The sequence below is a fragment of the Amblyomma maculatum genome, chromosome 3 (assembly GCF_055883805.1).
Source record: "Amblyomma maculatum isolate TAMU_Amacu chromosome 3, ASM5588380v1, whole genome shotgun sequence".
Lineage (NCBI taxonomy): Eukaryota > Metazoa > Arthropoda > Arachnida > Ixodida > Ixodidae > Amblyomma > Amblyomma maculatum.
In genome coordinates, this window is record NC_139346.1 from 22,091,785 (window position 1) to 22,109,218 (window position 17,434).

The 17,434-nt window shown below is 48.6% G+C and overlaps 1 protein-coding gene and 1 pseudogene across 1 annotated transcript in view; one reads left to right on the forward strand and one right to left on the reverse strand.

Annotated features, from left to right (window-relative positions):
* Positions 1-17,434, forward strand: part of LOC146194326 (uncharacterized) — a 441,606-nt gene that overhangs the window by 388,406 nt on the left and 35,766 nt on the right. Inside the window, exon 18 of the mRNA XM_084596527.1 lies at positions 10,695-10,767. Within this exon, the coding sequence (XP_084452653.1) occupies positions 10,695-10,767 (73 nt within the window). The remainder of the gene's footprint in view (positions 1-10,694; positions 10,768-17,434) is intronic.
* On the reverse strand, positions 943-3,318 carry LOC146194328 (uncharacterized; annotated as a pseudogene).

A 17,434-nucleotide genomic window follows, 5' to 3' on the forward strand; every position in this document is an offset into this window, starting at 1 on the left:
AAGGCGGAAGGCGGGGATGTTAAACGTTTCCAGAGAAGTCGACAACATAACACACAGTTCATATATTATATGTAATGCAGCATACACATTCGTGAAAACAGCTCACATTTTCACTTGAGGGTAGTCAACTTTCTCTTCTTTCCATTATTTTTTTTTCTTTGTTTGTTTTGTCGTTTCTGAAGGCCGCGTAATTCTTCAGCAGAGTGTTTACTGCTGGAATAAGGATGTTCTTTAACATTGACTCTTGACTGTGACCAGTTGCACAAGTGTCAAAGTCTTCACTGTCACACAGCAAATACTTCATCACACTTAGAAGTGCAGCTCTTTGATTACTTTCTGCATGAAACACATTCTCATGCTCTTTTCCTGTAATATGTTCCAGCACAATCTTAGTGCACAGCACCACATGAACGACACAAGGCTGTGGAAATTTCAAGCCACCTCTGCTCATATTATGAATCAACACATTATCACTGCATTCAAGCTCTCTTTCAGTAATTGTGAATAAATCACAGCAGTCATTGCAAGTTTGGTGCTTCAAAGCAGCATAGGCACAGTAGCCAGCGATGTACACCAATGCCGGCATGTCTTCCCGGGGCTTCTTTAGCTCACAGCTTCTTAGCTTTATGTTATATTTGTGAATCAGCGTTTCACCACATGGCTCATTACAAGTGTCAGTGGATGCTGGCATATCTGGCAAGATCAGAGTGTTCTGGAGGCGGATCTTTGCCTCAGCTTCAAATATCTGTGTGATCGACACATTATAATGGGACCCACACAGCTTCCGGTATTTTCCAAACCGAGCTTCGAGGGGATCGGTTTGAAATTTGCCAAGGAGAACATACGTAAAACCGAGCTCCTCCAAACAATACCTTGACACTTCAATCAAGGCGTATGTGGAAAGCCGGAGAGCTGAGTGTGTCTCTTTTGTCAAAGCGCCTGTATGCACACACCTACTTTTCCAGTCGTCGAGCCAGATAACAAATGTGTCGAGGAACTGCAGCTGCTCACCATTGATTTCACGTACTGGTTCTTACCACACATCTCTCACTCTATGTCCCTTATGGGGAGTCTTGACATTGACGATGCTCCACCATCGCACAATTAAGTCAATAAAATCTGCAGTACCATCTGCAAGCGTCATATGCAGGGTTTCGCCTCTTAGCCTCAAAGCAGATGAAACAAAAATGTTAAAAATTTGCAGAGCAAGTTTCACATTCTGCCTCTGAATATTTGTGGGATTTAATGTTTTATACGTTAGCCCAAAAGCCACTTTCGCAGTATTAGTTTGTTCAGCCTCATGAAGCTTTCTGAGTGATGTGAATGAAGCCCCCTCCATTTTATTTTCTGTGGTTCCAGGGGGAAAAGGTGGGTAATATAGACATTTGTCAGCATTTTTTTTTGGTTTAGCCAATTGTTCCTGATACATTTCAGCAAATGCACTGAGTCAACAATGTGAAAGAGGGGCTGCTGCGGATTAGCTGGATGGGGGTAAACAATTTCTAGCTTCTGAGCCTCACTGAACATGGTCATTACTTTGCGGTTAATAGAATTATTGTCTGTAATGACTGCAACAATATGAATGTTTGCTTCTTCAAGTCTCAAGACTACTTTTTTTACAGTTTCATGAAGCTCCTCTGCAGTAATTTTTGACACAGGAAGGATGTGCGCAACATCGTTGAACTGTGACAGGAGTGACTGCACCATAAATACATGCGCTGTTTTAGCTGGTTCAGAACAGTTGGCAGCAGCCCCTGTTACGCTGCCACTCTTATATTCAAAAAACTGCTGTAAGTGTATTCCATATATCATTAATGTAGCATTTCTTTCATGAGCTTTCAGCAGACTTGCCCTCCTTTTCATATACCTTAGGAAGCCCTCTTCATTTTGCTCCTTTAATGGACTGACATCGTGTGCACCACAGACACGCTTGATTGTTGCAGTATGAGGTAACACTAGCTTTCCACTGCTTCTCAAAAACTTGTAGCCATGTGGTGAAATAGTGTACAAAATGCTACACAACACCAAATGTTCTGCAGAGTACCGAACAGCATTATTCCTTTTCTTGAGGAGATGACACTGCTCTTTGAGGAACATCACAGCGCCCAACTTCTCGCCCTCCAGAAGGCCTCCACTTGAAATGTCATCAAGAAGTGAGATCACCAATTTCAGTGCAGCCTTTCCTTTGTCCACGTGCTGTGGTTCTCCTTTAGTGCAGTGATCTTCAACATTATCCAAGAGCTGAACAAGCACGCGGAAATCGTGGATATAATCCGGGATCTCAAAACACTTGTGAGATGTAAGACGAGCACCTCTCCAAAACACACACACAGACATATCCGACGACACAGTCACTGACACAAAAATCTTGGGAGCACCTGCTGTCACTTTGACGTGAGCAAAGATCATGCAGCTGTCGCAAGGTACCGCTGTCCAAAACCTTTTCTCTCCTTGCTTGTGCAGGCGTGCACTGATGTCTTGGAGGCTGTTAATTTTGTTTTCTCGTTCCTCGTTCTCATGTGCCAAAGCTGACTGCTTTAAGGCCTCTTGAAGCTGTTCGCTCTCCACACGTGCTCGCTTTGCTTCAGGGTCTTCTCTAGACTGGCGAGAATCCGAAATATATTGTGGGCAGTCGGGAAAGATCGTTGGAATGGCATCAGGCGTAAGCTGGGTGAGCTTCATTTGAACCTCGATGGTCCGTCCGTCGCAGTCCGTGTATTTAGATGTTGTACGTAGGTGCTCGGGCTTGAAATGCCGTTCACAAACCTGCGGAACAACCAGCGCCGTCATATTGTGAAACACATTGACGCCCTCAAAACTGCGACATGCGCTTACAATTCTAAGCGCGAGATCTGTGAAAAGCGCATTTTACTGATCTATGAGCCATTCAACGAATGAATATACACACACGATCGCAAACGCACGCGAGCCCACGTGGTTTACACGTATAAATAAATGGTCACTTGAAAACGTATTCGCATAACAATGGATTATCGTAGTTTGCACTCATACGCTTTCAATGTACATTGTACATATAAATCATTACTGCACTAATTGAAAAGCGAGACAACCTTTTACCAGTGGATCTTTCAGTTTTCCAACGTCAACATCGTCCCGTCGCACTGCCCGCTGCCATTTTTTCCTTCGTTCGGAATTACTTGGGAACCCAAACAGCCTGACTTTTGGCCCGTTGTCGTAGTTTCCTCTACAGTTTGGCACACAACATCGGCCCATGACATCGAACAAACCGCACGTGTACACAGAGGAATAAATGCAAAAAAGCGAACCACGTGCAGCGACGTTCTCCTGCGGTGTCTCGTGTCTCGATAGCACCGGCTACACGCGTCGCATGCGTCGCGTAGCACCTAGCGCCATCTGGTGCTGAAGGGCAACACCACACTGCTAGGGCAGAGTGAGATGACGTCAGAGGATGGGTGCGGGCGGGTGCGGAGGCCTTCTCCTAGTCTAGGTGGTTCTGGTGTGATTCGCCTGGTGACGTCATCATCAGTCGTGACGTCATATGACGTCGTTTCCAGTAATTAGACATCATGCCTCATAACTAATTTATATGAATTAGTAACTAGTTAGTCATTAGTTAGTACTGTGTAGTGTCTAGTTATTATTTAGTACTGGTTAATGACTTCAGCCATCAGTCGTTAGTACAACACCACTGATGTAGCTCGCCAATGTGATGTAGGAATGGTGGACCACAGCTCGACCACTGCCAGGGCGCGGCCACCGCCACAGCGAAAAAGCGAATTTGTAGCCAATGTAACGTTCACTACAGAACTTCCGCGAGAGGGCAATGATTTAATCAGAAAACAAGATTTACTACATCACTTTCGGCAGGCAAAAGAGAAAATACCTCATCAAAGAACGCAGGAATATAATTGTTACATATTACATGTGTACCCCGGAATTTTATCACGTCACTGTTCCCACGGACTTATATTCATGCGCGTATTGTACGTATACGCGTATTGCCTGAATGGCAGCGGTGAACTTAAGACTGTATCGTGAGCAAAATTGAACACTAAATGAAGTCGACTGACTGCCGATGTCATGTATTGCGTGCGCAGTACGCGCGTTGTTCCGAACGCCAGCTGATTTATCAATCATACATTAAGATAGCGCGAAATTGGAGTCCATTATTAATTTTAGTCTGGGTTAATTGTCTGGTAGATCTAAAATTTGTAATACGAATTGCGCTGGCCACCAGTATGCAGAATACAAACATTATTCATAGCATGTTTTAAAAATCTTTCTTCGCGATTGGGTTTACGGACGACTTGCGCGCTTTGCTAAGGAATGAAAGTGTAAAATATTGAGGAAGCATATGAATGCCAGCTGTATAACAAATTAGCGGACAGCAGAGCGGGAGCTAGGCGGCTACAGCGATATTGTGACTGCATTTGAATGGCATTCGCCGCAAATACCTTTGCCACAAAGTTTGTGAAATGGCATCTAGATCAGTTTTAAAATACAGAAATTTGGAATCTTGTTTTGATTTCAATAATCATTGCACAATATTTATGTAGTAACCAGTCATTGCCCGGTTTTTGACATCGTACTTACAACATAGGGGGACAACTTGGTCCATCGTCTGTGATTTAAGGCGAAAACCTTTAATGCCTCATTGTTGTCGACAGAAGGTTGTCCGCAGAGGTGTCACGCTTTCGAGGGCGAGAGTTAAAACTAAATTATAAACCTTGTCTCAACCGGGAATCGCCAGCTGTCGACGTAGACACCGGGGATTCCCCGCCGAGGTCAAATTGAGAGGCCGAGGAAATTCCGGCGTTTGCGGCGGCGTTCCGTCCATTTCTTCTTTGTCGCTTCTTTTGGCGTTTGGTTAATAATAATAATAATAATTGGTTCACAGGAAGGGAAAGGCGCAGTATCTGTCCCACTTACTCTCTGGACACCTGAACCGCGCCGTAAGGGAAGGGATGAAGGTGGGAGTGAAAGTAGAGAGAGAAAGGGGAGCCGTAGTGGAGGGCTACGGAGTAATTTCGACCACCTGGGGATCTTTAACGTGCGCTGACATCGCACAGCACACGGACGCCACTTCGTTTCGCCTCCATCAAAACGCAGCCGCCGAGGTCGGATTGGAACCCGTGTACTCCGTTTGGTTATGGCCAATTCCCAATTTGCGTCATCTTCTTTTTGTGAATGTCTTGCTGCTTCTGCATGGCAGAGTCCTTGATTCCCCCGCCTGCCAATATCTCGGAGTCGGATATGTCGAAGTAGGCGTCGTCCATCTCTTGTACGTCTAGCAGATTCTGGGCTATTTTGCTCGTTGATGGTTCAACATTCGGGTATTCTGCGCTGCGGGAGGCGGTTGCAGGCTGCATTGCTGTCGCTGAGTGGGCCTGGCTGCCCGCGAACGCCCGTAGTCGCGGTAAGCCTAAGTAGGCTTAGTGACGAGCGTTTCCCGCCACAAAGTCGCCCGAACCACGTGGGGCTTCTAAGTCCAGTAAAACTGCCAAAAATGGCCCTACCGTCTTGAAACCGGTATCCGGGTGATCCAGCTTGTTAGTTCTTTCAGATCCAACAAAAAGCCGCTGGCTCAGTGGGTCGAGATAGTCCGTGAGGGTTGAAATCTGCGGAGCCCATGGATTCGTCTGGAGGGCGGAGGAGTGCGGACGTGCGTCGCACGGGCTCCGCAGATCTGAGGTGGAAGCTGCTCCTGGCCTCACGGGCTGGGACTGGTAGGTCACCACCGATTGTGGCGGGGGCTAGTCTGCCAACAGATTTTTATCTGTTGTAGGCCGTCATTGCACCCGCTACCGTTTCGGTGGTGGATGACGGCACTTACGACGCGCTTCTTGCTCTCCCTCTTTTTCTTCTCAATTTTCTCTGCTGTCCGCAAGAGGCAGCAGAGGTGGCTCAGCTTCAGAGCCAGTAGCAGACCCGTGCACTTTTTCCTTCTTTCTTCAGTCGCAACCAACTAAAACAATTACCGCGAGACAATAGCAGGATTCCGCGACTGATAGATACTGCACTTCTCCTTTCCTAGAAACAAATTATACAACACCGGCGAACTTTTATAATTGGTTCACAGGAATTGAAAGGCGCCGTATCTGTCACACGTGCTCTGTGGACACCTGATCCGCGCCGTAAGAGAAGGAAGGAAGGTGGGAGTGAAAGTGGAAAGAGAAAGAGCAGCCATAGTGGAGGGCTTCGAATTTCGACCACCTGGGGATCTTAAATGTGCGCTGGCATCAACCAGCGCACAGACGCCTCTTCGTTTCGCCTCCATCGAAACGCAGCCGCCGCGGTTGGGATCAAACCGGAACTCGGCACAGTAGTCGGGCGTCTTACCACTGCACCACCGCGGCGGGGTGAAAAAGAAAATGCACGGGCCTGCTACTGGCTCTGTAGCTGAGCCACCTCCGCTGCCTCTTGTGGACAGATCCCTGAATAGGGTGCTGGTACTCCCCTGATGGGGCTGGGAAAGCTGGATCACCGCCGCTTGCAGCGGGGCTTGCCTGCCACAGAATTTTTATCTGCAGTAGGCCGTCATTGCACCCGCCACCGTTTCAGTGGTGGACGACGGTTGTCGTTGCGGCACGCGTCTTTCTCTCCCTCATTCTTTTCTTTCTTCTCTATTTTTTCTCTTCTTTCTGCACGAGGTAGCGGAGGTGGCTCAGCTACAGAGCCAGTAGCAGGCCCGTGCATTTTCTTTTCCTTCTTCCTGCAGCCACAACAACAACAACAACAGAAGAGAAAACAGAAAAGAGAGAAAAAGAACAGAGGGAGAAAGAAGCACGTCGCAACAGCCGTCGTACACCAGAGAAACGAAATACCAAAGGTAGAAACGATACGGGTGCTTGGGATGTTTATACAATCCAACAGGTGCAACAAAGTAACGCTATGGCTGTAGGAAGAAGGAAAATAAAATGCACGGGCCTGCTACTGGCTCTGTAGCTGAACCACCTACGCTGCTTCGTGCAGACATATGAGATTTGATTGATTTATGAGAAAATAGAGGAGGAAGAAAAGGAAGAGGGAGAGAAAGACGCGCGCCGCAACGACAGCCGTCGTCCACCACCGAAGCGGTGGCGGGTGCAATGACGGCCTACAACAGATAAAAATTCGGTAGCAGGCAAGCCCCCGCCACAAGCGGCTGTGACCTACCTGCCCCAGCTCAATCAGGGGAGTGCAACTGCAACAATTGGAAAGGATGTCGACCACGATCTAACAGACCATACGGCTAATTAAGCGCGTGGCGACTAGGCGACAAGGTATGGAAGAGTGCGACGCATGTCTGCACGTTTAGGCTTTTGTCCTCACTCAGCTCGTGCAGCCACCCCCTACGTGGGCCTCAAAAAGGCCGATAGTGAAAAATTGAATTGCCTGATAAGGCAGGCATACAAAGCGGCTTTCGGTCTCCCCAGAAACACGTCCACCGCCAGACTTCTGTCACCTGGGGTCCACAACACCCTCGAAAAGGTCATTGAGGCCCAACACCGCAAGATCAGCGGCTCAAGCAGACTGAGGCGGGGCTGTGTATCCTTAGAGGCTTAGGTATGAAGTGCGAGGACCCTTCAAGCCAGGTGATCTTTCCGGTAGAGATTCGTGAATGCATTCGGGTCAAACCACTCCCCAAGAACATGCAAGCGGATCGCCACGAACGTCGGATGAGGGCCAGGATGAAGACGTGAAGCAAAACGTATCAAGGGGATGATAGTGCCGTGTATGTTGATGCGGCAAAATACATTACAGGAAAGGAGGCTTTCGCTGTGAGTGCGGTATTTCCCGCAGGGTAGCAGCTACTGTGGTCACGGGCCGAGTAGAAGAGGCAGAAGAGGCCGCAATAGCCCTAGAAATTGTTCAAAACAGAACCAGCACCATTCTCAGTGATTCCAAAACGGGCCTTCGCAATTTCGCCAGGGTTCGTATCTCCGCCACTGCATTCAAAATTCTTAGCGCGTTGCCAAAAGATAGGAACGTAGTGGATCTCGTATGGGTCCCGGCTCACTCGGGCGTCCCGGGGAACAAGGCCGCTCACCAATATGCTCGAGGTTTGGTCAGCTGAGCTGGTAAGGGGATCTCGGACGCGGGTGCCCGACGGAGTGAGTCACTAGATACGTACCAGGCCATTACCACGTATTACAAAGAGCTCAGGGCGAGCTTACCTCCACCGCACGCTTCGCTCAGCCGAGAGCAGGCTACCACGTGGCAGCGGCTGCAAACGCGGTCGCAGCCAAACCCCTGGACTTATGCAAAAATCTTTCCCGACTTAGTAAATCCGTACTGTCAACTTTGCGGCGAGCCTGCCACCTTAGACCATATAATCTCGGACTGCGCGGAAGATCCGCCTCCGGCAGATATAGTACACGCACGAATAAAGTAGCAATCAGTAGAAGAACAAATTACTATGAGAAGGTTTTTTTACTCAGCCCACTTTATTTCTGCCACGCGATGCCGACATTGGTGCCGACAGCGATTACTTCTGCTACTAATAACAACGCTGACGGCTATTCGGGCGAACGAGATGTATAAGCGATCCCCTAAATACCAAAACTAGAGTAATGTGTCCCGTGTCTTGATATAGCACCAAGAAAGGAGACAGGTGAATATTCACAATGCACTCAGGCATACACACTAGCTAGAGATAGAAAGAAAAAACTTTATTCGTCAGCGATTTAGTTGTTTTTGCCTTGGGCTGCATTCAGCTGCTCCAGGTGGCTGGCAGTCCAAGTCTGTCAGCGACCTCTCGCGCTCTTGCCGAAGCCCAAGACTCGACGTCTGGATCCCGGCTGGCGAGAACAGCTTCCGTTTTCCAGCAGATGGTAAAGTGAGACAAGGCTGCATACTGTCGCCCTGCCTATTTAACCTACATGCTGAGTGCATCATGAGGAAGGCGTTCTGGACGAGTCTTAAGCTGGAGTGAAGATTGCTGGGAAACGTATCAACAACGTTAGATATGCGGGTGATACTACTTTAATTGCAGAAAGTGAAGTGGAACTCAAGAGACTTCTGATGCGCGTACAAGAAGGGAGTGAGAAGTTTGGGTTTAAACTGAGCATTAAAAAGACAAAGATCATGGCGTCTTGCACTATCAAATCCTGGAGCATCAAGGGACAAGAAGTGGAAGCTGTGACAAATTTTCTCTTCTTGGGCTCCAAGATTACCCCGGAAGGAGGCTGCAGCCATGAAAGTAGGATACGTCTGCTTCTGGGAAAGAGAGCCATGGCTAGCCTTGACCGCCTAGTAAAGAGCAGAGACGTTACACTGCCAACCAAGACCCGTATAACTGGTGCTATGGTCTTTCCAGTTGTGATGTATCAATGCGAGAGTTGGACTGCGAAGAAGGCTGACTGCCGAAGAATTGACGCGTTTGAATTGAGGTGCTGGCGGGGACTCTTGAGAGTTCCTTGGATGGCCAGAAGATCAAATAAGTCGAGATTGTCGACCAAAAACCCTGACTGCTCCTTGGAGGGTCAAATTCTAAAGTTAAAGCTCAGCTACATTGAGAAGAGAGGAGTCGGTGGAGAAATATTTGATGTTGGGAAAGGTTGAGGGAGGGTCACCAGAGAAGGGGTAGACAGGGAAAGCGATGGTTAGATGGCATCCTCGAGGCGCTGCAGATGAAGTTACGTGATGTTAGAAAGATAGTGAGAGACCGTAAAGCGTGGCGTGATATGGTTCATACGGTCACAAAGAGTCGGACACGACTGAATGACTGAACTGAACTAGTCTTTTAGCTCCAAGGGCACACACTTTCTATAACTTGCTAAAAATGATTCTCACTGATTCAGCTTATATGACTTGCAGCCTGTAGCTTTAGGGTCATTGAGGTTTCTGTAGACCGCTAAAGATAAATGTACGACTATTAGCCTATAGCTTCAGGAGCATGCTTTGTATAGCCAGCTAAAACAGCTTATATTGCTTGCAGTCCGTAGTTTTCGAGGCATTCACATTTCTATACCCAACTAAAGTTAACTGTATGACTACTAGTCTATAGCTTTAGGAGCATACATTTTTTCTAAACCAAGTTAAGGAATTTGTATGGTTCGTAAGGTACAGACAAACTGATATGAAACTTTCTAAAGCTGCCTATAGATATTGTTATGGCACTTTGTGGCTGACTATCAAAGTTAATATATCGACATAGCTGACCATAAACGTTTCTATTTTAGCATATAGACCATTTTTGTATGGGAGAGGGCGAGAAACAATGGCAACGCTACCAATAACGCACCGTACCGGTGATTTAGCGAGTTAAACGTATAAAAATGTTCACAACAGTCAGTTGAAGAAAGAAAAAAATATATTGTGTTGAATGGGAAGTGTTGTAACAGCGAAAACTATTTCATTATGACTCAGGTAATTATCGAGGAGGGGAAAACAGCGAGTTGCTGGAGCGCTCGATTTAATTTGGGCTGAGATTTTATCGCTTATTCCATGCTGCTCACAGGTGGGGGGAACCCCTTTTTAATAGCTGTCGAATGTCAGCGTATTGTATAAGGTAGAACATTTCGCACCGAGAAGTTGTTCGTCGGCGTTCGTTTCAGTATAGAGCCTACCTTGGTGATATAAGCTTAGAATCGGTCATGGTGTGGGTACAAGAGAGGTAATTTCGACGCCTGCCGCTGTGAACCAAAGAGAGCCACAACGTGAGAAATGCGCTAAGTACGGCTGATATCGTGCAGCAACTGAACGACGCCCCTTTCTTTTTTTCCACGCAGTGCGGTGCACGGATAAGATGAAGCGGCACCTGTGGCTTACCAGCTGTCAGTCTGCCTGCACCCGGCCCTGCCGGTGAGTCTTAAAAGAGTCTGCTTTCAAATTTATCTATTTATTTGATACTGCCAGCGGGGTTTTGATGTCCATTCAGCAATAAATATAAGTGAAAAGCACAGCTCGCACTGCATATCGAAACAAGAAAAATACGAGTGACAGACAAACTGTAATGAACAGAGTGGTTTCATGAACAGTAGAGGCACGCCAGTGCACAGAGGTATTATTGACGCAAATAGCGCGTATCATTCAAAGATTTGAAGGTAGAGCATTCGACCAAAGGAATATGGCAATTTTCTTTGGTCTAGAAAAGCACGACAAGGGATAAGTGTTATTTTTAGTCTGTAGCACCACAATTGTTTTAGTAAGATTACCTCTTTTCTATTTTTTTATATTGTGATGGACTGTATGTGATGTGGAGTTCTAGGGCTTTCAATTTATTTTAATTTATGTTGGTGTCGGATATCATTTCCTTTCGGTTATTCACGGTATATCAAGGAGAGTAGCCGGGCCAATTTTTATATGATCACTAAAAAAGAGCGCACTTTCGACAGGACACAGGGAGTAAGACAACACACAGCGCTTCACTGACAACTAAAGAAAATTTATAGCATGCTTGCAATAAATAGGAAAATGGCCCTGAAAACGAAGCCATGGAACCGTCCTCTTGTCACTCCTTATCGTCGTTGCTGGTCCAGAAGTGCGCTCTTTTTTAGTATTCACGGTATGAAAGAAGTTTTTCAAGAGACGGACATTTCACTGAGAGTCATGCGTTGGGAGGGCGGATGGTGTTCGAAGATCAGATGCAGAGGCTTGTCTGGTATAAACGTGCACCCTAGAAATATAATTCATTCGGGAATCAGCATACTCCACAGCATTAGCGTATTTAACCAATGATATATTGAGAATCGCAATGATATCGCAGAGAATAGCGTAGGCAGCAAGTCAAGTTGTATCGGGACAATATTTCAAGCGTTGTTTAAATGGCAATAAACTAGAAGCGACGAAACAAGCAACTGAATACGCGCACTCCAAGGCACTTTCGACTTAATTGCTGCGCCTGGGTATTCGAATTTGTCAAACGGCTTAATATCTGTATTGTTGATTTTTATGTAAGGGTAATATGCAAGAATGTTCTTTACTTTTTCTCCTTTACCATATCCTTAACTACCACTGAGATATGTGACTTCTTGGAACGCGTCATATCTCATACACCAACAGTGTGCGGCTGATGTCCGTGACCCTCCTACGGCGCACCATGACGGCAAAACTAAAGCGAAAATGAAAAACAAAATGGCCCTCCCTTTCCAGCAATGGAGCTCGCGCTACAAACATCAGCTGCGCGTCCGACAAGGCGCGGGATGCCTCCGACCCCTTGAGGCATAAGGCGGTCTGTCAGTTCAGTGTTGCCCATACGTATCATCTCCAAAGTTACATCCCTTTTGGCAATTTTCTCTTTTCGCGTCCTGCTCTTTGTCCACACATTGGAATTCATCCATCTGTGGCAAAGACAGATCGAATCGCCTTTTGCCTTCGTTTCTTTCTGTCGAGCGGAATGTGCGCTTTAACTTTTGTCGAGAATCTCTTTCAACCTGGGGACCGGTTCGCACCCAGTCATTCAAGAACCGCCCCATTTTTTCAAGGCGCGACTGCTGTGGTGCCCGCGGCTCAGAAGGCTGACCTGCCACTTCGGCTCCCTGGTCGAGCAAAATTTTTGCTCCCGCCTCATTGTGAATGCACGTATTCGAGCAATCTTCCGTCTCATTCGACGTATCGCTGCCAGTTCGCTCATGCAAGAGCTCCTTGCACTCTGTCACCTTTTCATGCAAGCAGCGCTCTTCTTCTGCACCGTCGCTACCATCCTGCTCTGTTGCTATGACCGTTAAAGCTACATCTCCTTTAGCACTATTGTAACAATCCTCATTCAGCACCGTTATCTCTAAGCGCACAACAGGTGTCTTTTCTATCCCGTCCGGATTTTTGACACTCTGCAACGATCGCATCTCCACCGAATGCCTGCTGTTAGATGCGGGTGGCGGCCCCATCGGTAGCGTTGGCCTGGCGGCTCCGTGGCTCAGCGGACGGCATCAACGGTCCCAGCAAAGACGAGGCGTCGACCAACAAAACAACGTTTAATACAACATCATGAAGGAGCGGGCAGAGAACCTTGCCCGAAAAGAAAACTGACACGCTCACCTAGCTGGTATCTGGCGTGGCCTCTACGGCGTCTCAAGTAGTCACTCTCTCAGCATTGTTGTTGTTGTGGCTATAGATAGATAGATAGATAGATAGATAGATAGATAGATAGATAGATAGATAGATAGATAGATAGATAGATAGATAGATAGATAGATAGATAGATAGATAGATAGATAGATAGATAGATAGATAGATAGATAGATAGATAGATAGATAGATAGATAGATAGATAGATAGATAGATAGATAGATAGATAGATAGATAGATAGATAGATAGATAGATAGATAGATAGATAGATAGATAGATAGATAGATAGATAGATAGATAGATAGATAGATAGATAGATAGATAGATAGATAGATAGATAGATAGATAGATAGATAGATAGATAGATAGATAGATAGATAGATAGATAGATAGATAGATAGATAGATAGATAGATAGACAGACAGACAGACAGACAGACAGACAGACAGACAGACAGACAGACAGACAGACAGACAGACAGACAGACAGACAGACAGACAGACAGACAGACAGACAGACAGACAGACAGACAGACAGACAGACAGACAGGCAGGCAGGCAGGCAGGCAGGCAGGCAGGCAGGCAGGCAGACAGACAGACAGACAGGCAGGCAGGCAGGCAGGCAGGCAGGCAGGCAGGCAGGCAGGCAGGCAGGCAGGCAGGCAGGCAGGCAGGCAGGCAGGCAGGCAGGCAGGCAGGCAGGCAGGCAGGCAGGCAGGCAGGCAGGCAGGCAGGCAGGCAGGCAGGCAGGCAGGCAGGCAGGCAGGCAGGCAGGCAGGCAGGCAGGCAGGCAGGCAGGCAGGCAGGCAGGCAGGCAGGCAGGCAGGCAGGCAGGCAGGCAGGCAGGCAGGCAGGCAGGCAGGCAGGCAGGCAGGCAGGCAGGCAGGCAGGCAGGCAGGCAGGCAGGCAGGCAGGCAGGCAGGCAGGCAGGCAGGCAGGCAGGCAGACAGACAGGCAGGCAGGCAGGCAGGCAGGCAGGCAGGCAGGCAGGCAGGCAGGCAGGCAGGCAGGCAGGCAGGCAGGCAGGCAGGCAGGCAGGCAGGCAGGCAGGCAGGCAGGCAGGCAGGCAGGCAGGCAGGCAGGCAGGCAGGCAGGCAGGCAGGCAGGCAGGCAGGCAGGCAGGCAGGCAGGCAGGCAGGCAGGCAGGCAGGCAGGCAGGCAGGCAGGCAGGCAGGCAGGCAGGCAGGCAGGCAGGCAGGCAGGCAGGCAGGCAGGCAGGCAGGCAGGCAGGCAGGCAGGCAGGCAGGCAGGCAGGCAGGCAGGCAGGCAGGCAGGCAGGCAGGCAGGCAGGCAGGCAGGCAGGCAGGCAGGCAGGCAGGCAGGCAGGCAGGCAGGCAGGCAGGCAGGCAGGCAGGCAGGCAGGCAGGCAGGCAGGCAGGCAGGCAGGCAGGCAGGCAGGCAGGCAGACAGGCAGACAGACAGACAGACAGACAGATAGATAGATAGATAGATAGATAGATAGATAGATAGATAGATAGATAGATAGATAGATAGATAGGAAAGAAAATGCTAGGTAGGAAGAAGGAAAAGCAAATGCACGGCTTGCTACTGGCTCTGTAGATGAGGCACCTTCGCTGCCTCGTGCAAACCGAAGAGAAAATAGAGAAGAAAGAAAAGTAAGAGGAAGACAAGGACGCGCGCCCAACAACAGCCGTCGTCCTCCACCGAATCGGTGGCGGGTGCAATGACGGCCTACAACTGATAAAAATACGTGGCAGGCCAGCCCACGCCGCAAGCGGCGGTGACCCACCTGTCCCAGCCTCTTCTCTCTCAGCGGAGTATTCCGCTGCTTTTTATACGCTTGTCAGTTCAGAGGGAAAGGTAGAGAATTCGTGCCCGAACAAGACGAGATGACTGAATCATCAGTGGCGCGACAGATATTTTCTCCACCTCCAGCAGACGGGCGAGGGTGCCACACAGTCCCTCGAGCACCGGGCTTGGCCAGCAGACACAATAGGCACGTGTGTCTGGCAGGTCAGAGCATGTTCGCGGGAGGAAGCGTTGGGCGGCAAGCCGGACGGCGCTGAAATGGCCGAAACGCTGGCGGCTTTGCCTGATGCTGCTTTGCGGCCGCGTCGGTTGTCGCACATGGCGGTGGCGAATCGTAACACTACATGCTCATCGCAGCACTGAAAGGCGCAGTGTCCACTATGTTTATTTCCTCTGCATCGTCAGAACGCACCTCAGACGCATTAACAACTGCCTCCTCTTTCTCAATCTCTACGGCCGAAACTTTCCGCTCGCTGGCCTTTGAAATTCTCCGCGATGCCCGTCCTTTTTTCTGGATTCACCGCTTGTTTGTTGCCGACCACTGCTGCCCTGACAACTTCTTCGAACAGGACATTTGCTGCCGTTAATTCAATTTCTTCAAGTTTTAGTTTCAATTTCAAGCGTGCCATCTCGTCGGCAAATGACAATCCTGAGCCTCCGCTGACTTTAACATCCTACGCGCTCGCCACCCGCTCCATATGCCGATCTCCTGCACCCCGGCCCCCTCTTTCCACACTGCGGCCCCACAGACTCTGCCTCACAGTGGTCATAATACGCCGCAGAAGAGGGATCTACATGGCTCCAACCTGTGCCGTGCTCCGCAGATGGCTTGACCCGCTGATCAGTGCCCGAAGGTCAATGCTCAGCCCTGGCCCCTTTACTGTCTCGCGTTCGTAAAGTCCGATGGCCGGTCCACTTCAAATCGAGAGATCCCTGCCGACTGCGTCGGCTAAATTTGCAAGAACGATATTTTCTATTTCTTCTCTTCAAATTATCCCTCCTATACCGATTAACCTGACCATTCACTCTAATTACAGAGTACAAAATTTATTTACAGCCATACACAAATCGCAGCAAAGTTTTTTCTCTGCCACAGTGCGGCCTCTTGTCTCGGCACCCTAAACCAATCTCTTCTGTTGCGTTTATCAGCTCACTTCAAAGTTCCTCTCTTTCTCGAAGTCCTCCTAGCCATGCTCCTGGGGGATCCTCCTTTTTCTGTCGTTTCGCTACGGCTGTTTTTGGCTGTTGCAGGCGTTTTCCACCACCGGTGGAAGTGTTGACCCTCAGCGCTCATCAAATTCGGAGAAGCCGACTCGCTGAACCGGCGGGGATGGTTGCGGGAGGATCGGCTGTCTTTTCGGGAGCGACGATCTTCTACGTCTATTATTATTCCGCAGGTCGTCCGTACGGCGTAAGCCCACAACCTCGTTCCAAATTGGAACCGTTCAGAAGGAGAGGGAGTCTGCCATGGCCACTCCGTTTTCACGCATGCACGCAAACCCAGTGAACCTACACACACATGTAGCCGTCTTTTTGACCACTCGTTGGCCCCGCGGTCAGGCAATGCAACCGCACACTTAACAATGTACACACCGATTTTCTCTCTTGATTTTATCATTTTTTTCGGATTTATGGGCATGAATTGGTGTGTCACATGGTGGTGGTCGATGACAACAAATGAAGAGCCTGAGAGTTCACTGAAGAAACTCTTTATTAGGATGACATGCGCCCCAAAAGACCTGAGTGAATCGGCGGCGGCGATAACAAGAAACGTGCTCGTCGGTCGTAGAACTAAGAATTCTCGTCACACGCGCCAACAATAATTTAAAGGGGGCAAGGAAATATCGAGCTAAAGCAGCATACCGTGATTAGCGTAATCTGGAACATTGCAGAAAACCACGCAAGTGGCAGGAATTGTCTAGATTCCTCTCGACGCAGCTTACGCGATACAGAAAATGACAAAGCAGCATCTCGAGACAACGAGCATGAACAAAAACAAAGGACAGAATCGATCCTCGCGCTAGAATCAGAATAATAAGGCGGCATGCAGGTGGCTGTCAAAAAAGAACAAATAAAGACGAATCATTTTCAGCATTACTCCCCCCTTAGAAAGGCATCGCCTCGATGCTTACAAATAAGCACAGAAAGGTAAACAATATACTATAAATTAGAATACTCTCCTTTAGCGAGCGTAATATGGCTTCAGGAGCACACACGGACGATTACTGGACGCACCCGGCGCCGCTGGGATGTGGTCGTGCCGTCGGGAATGACTTCGTGATCAAGTTGTCCTATGCGCCGAAGGAGTTTGTATGGCCCAAAGTATCAGCGTGGTAACCTTTCACTTAGGCGACGACGGCGAATTGGTGTCCAAACCCACATGTGGTCTCCTGGCTTGTACTCTGCATGGCGTCGTTTAAGTTTTATCGTCTGGTTTCGGTGCGCTGTTGGCCATTAAAGGTCCACTGAAATCGGTCACCAAGAAGGGTAAACAACGCCATAACACTGATAGATATTGAACCACCCATCATTCTCCCGCAAACGTTTTCGATCTAGTTTCTGCAACGTCAGAGATATCGGCGATCAAAAATGACCCTTCCAAGTTTCCCTCTCAACTCGTATGCCGAAGGGAGCCATAAAAAATAACGAATTCAAGCAAGTTCAAAGCTCCGCCCAGAAACACGTCACTTCG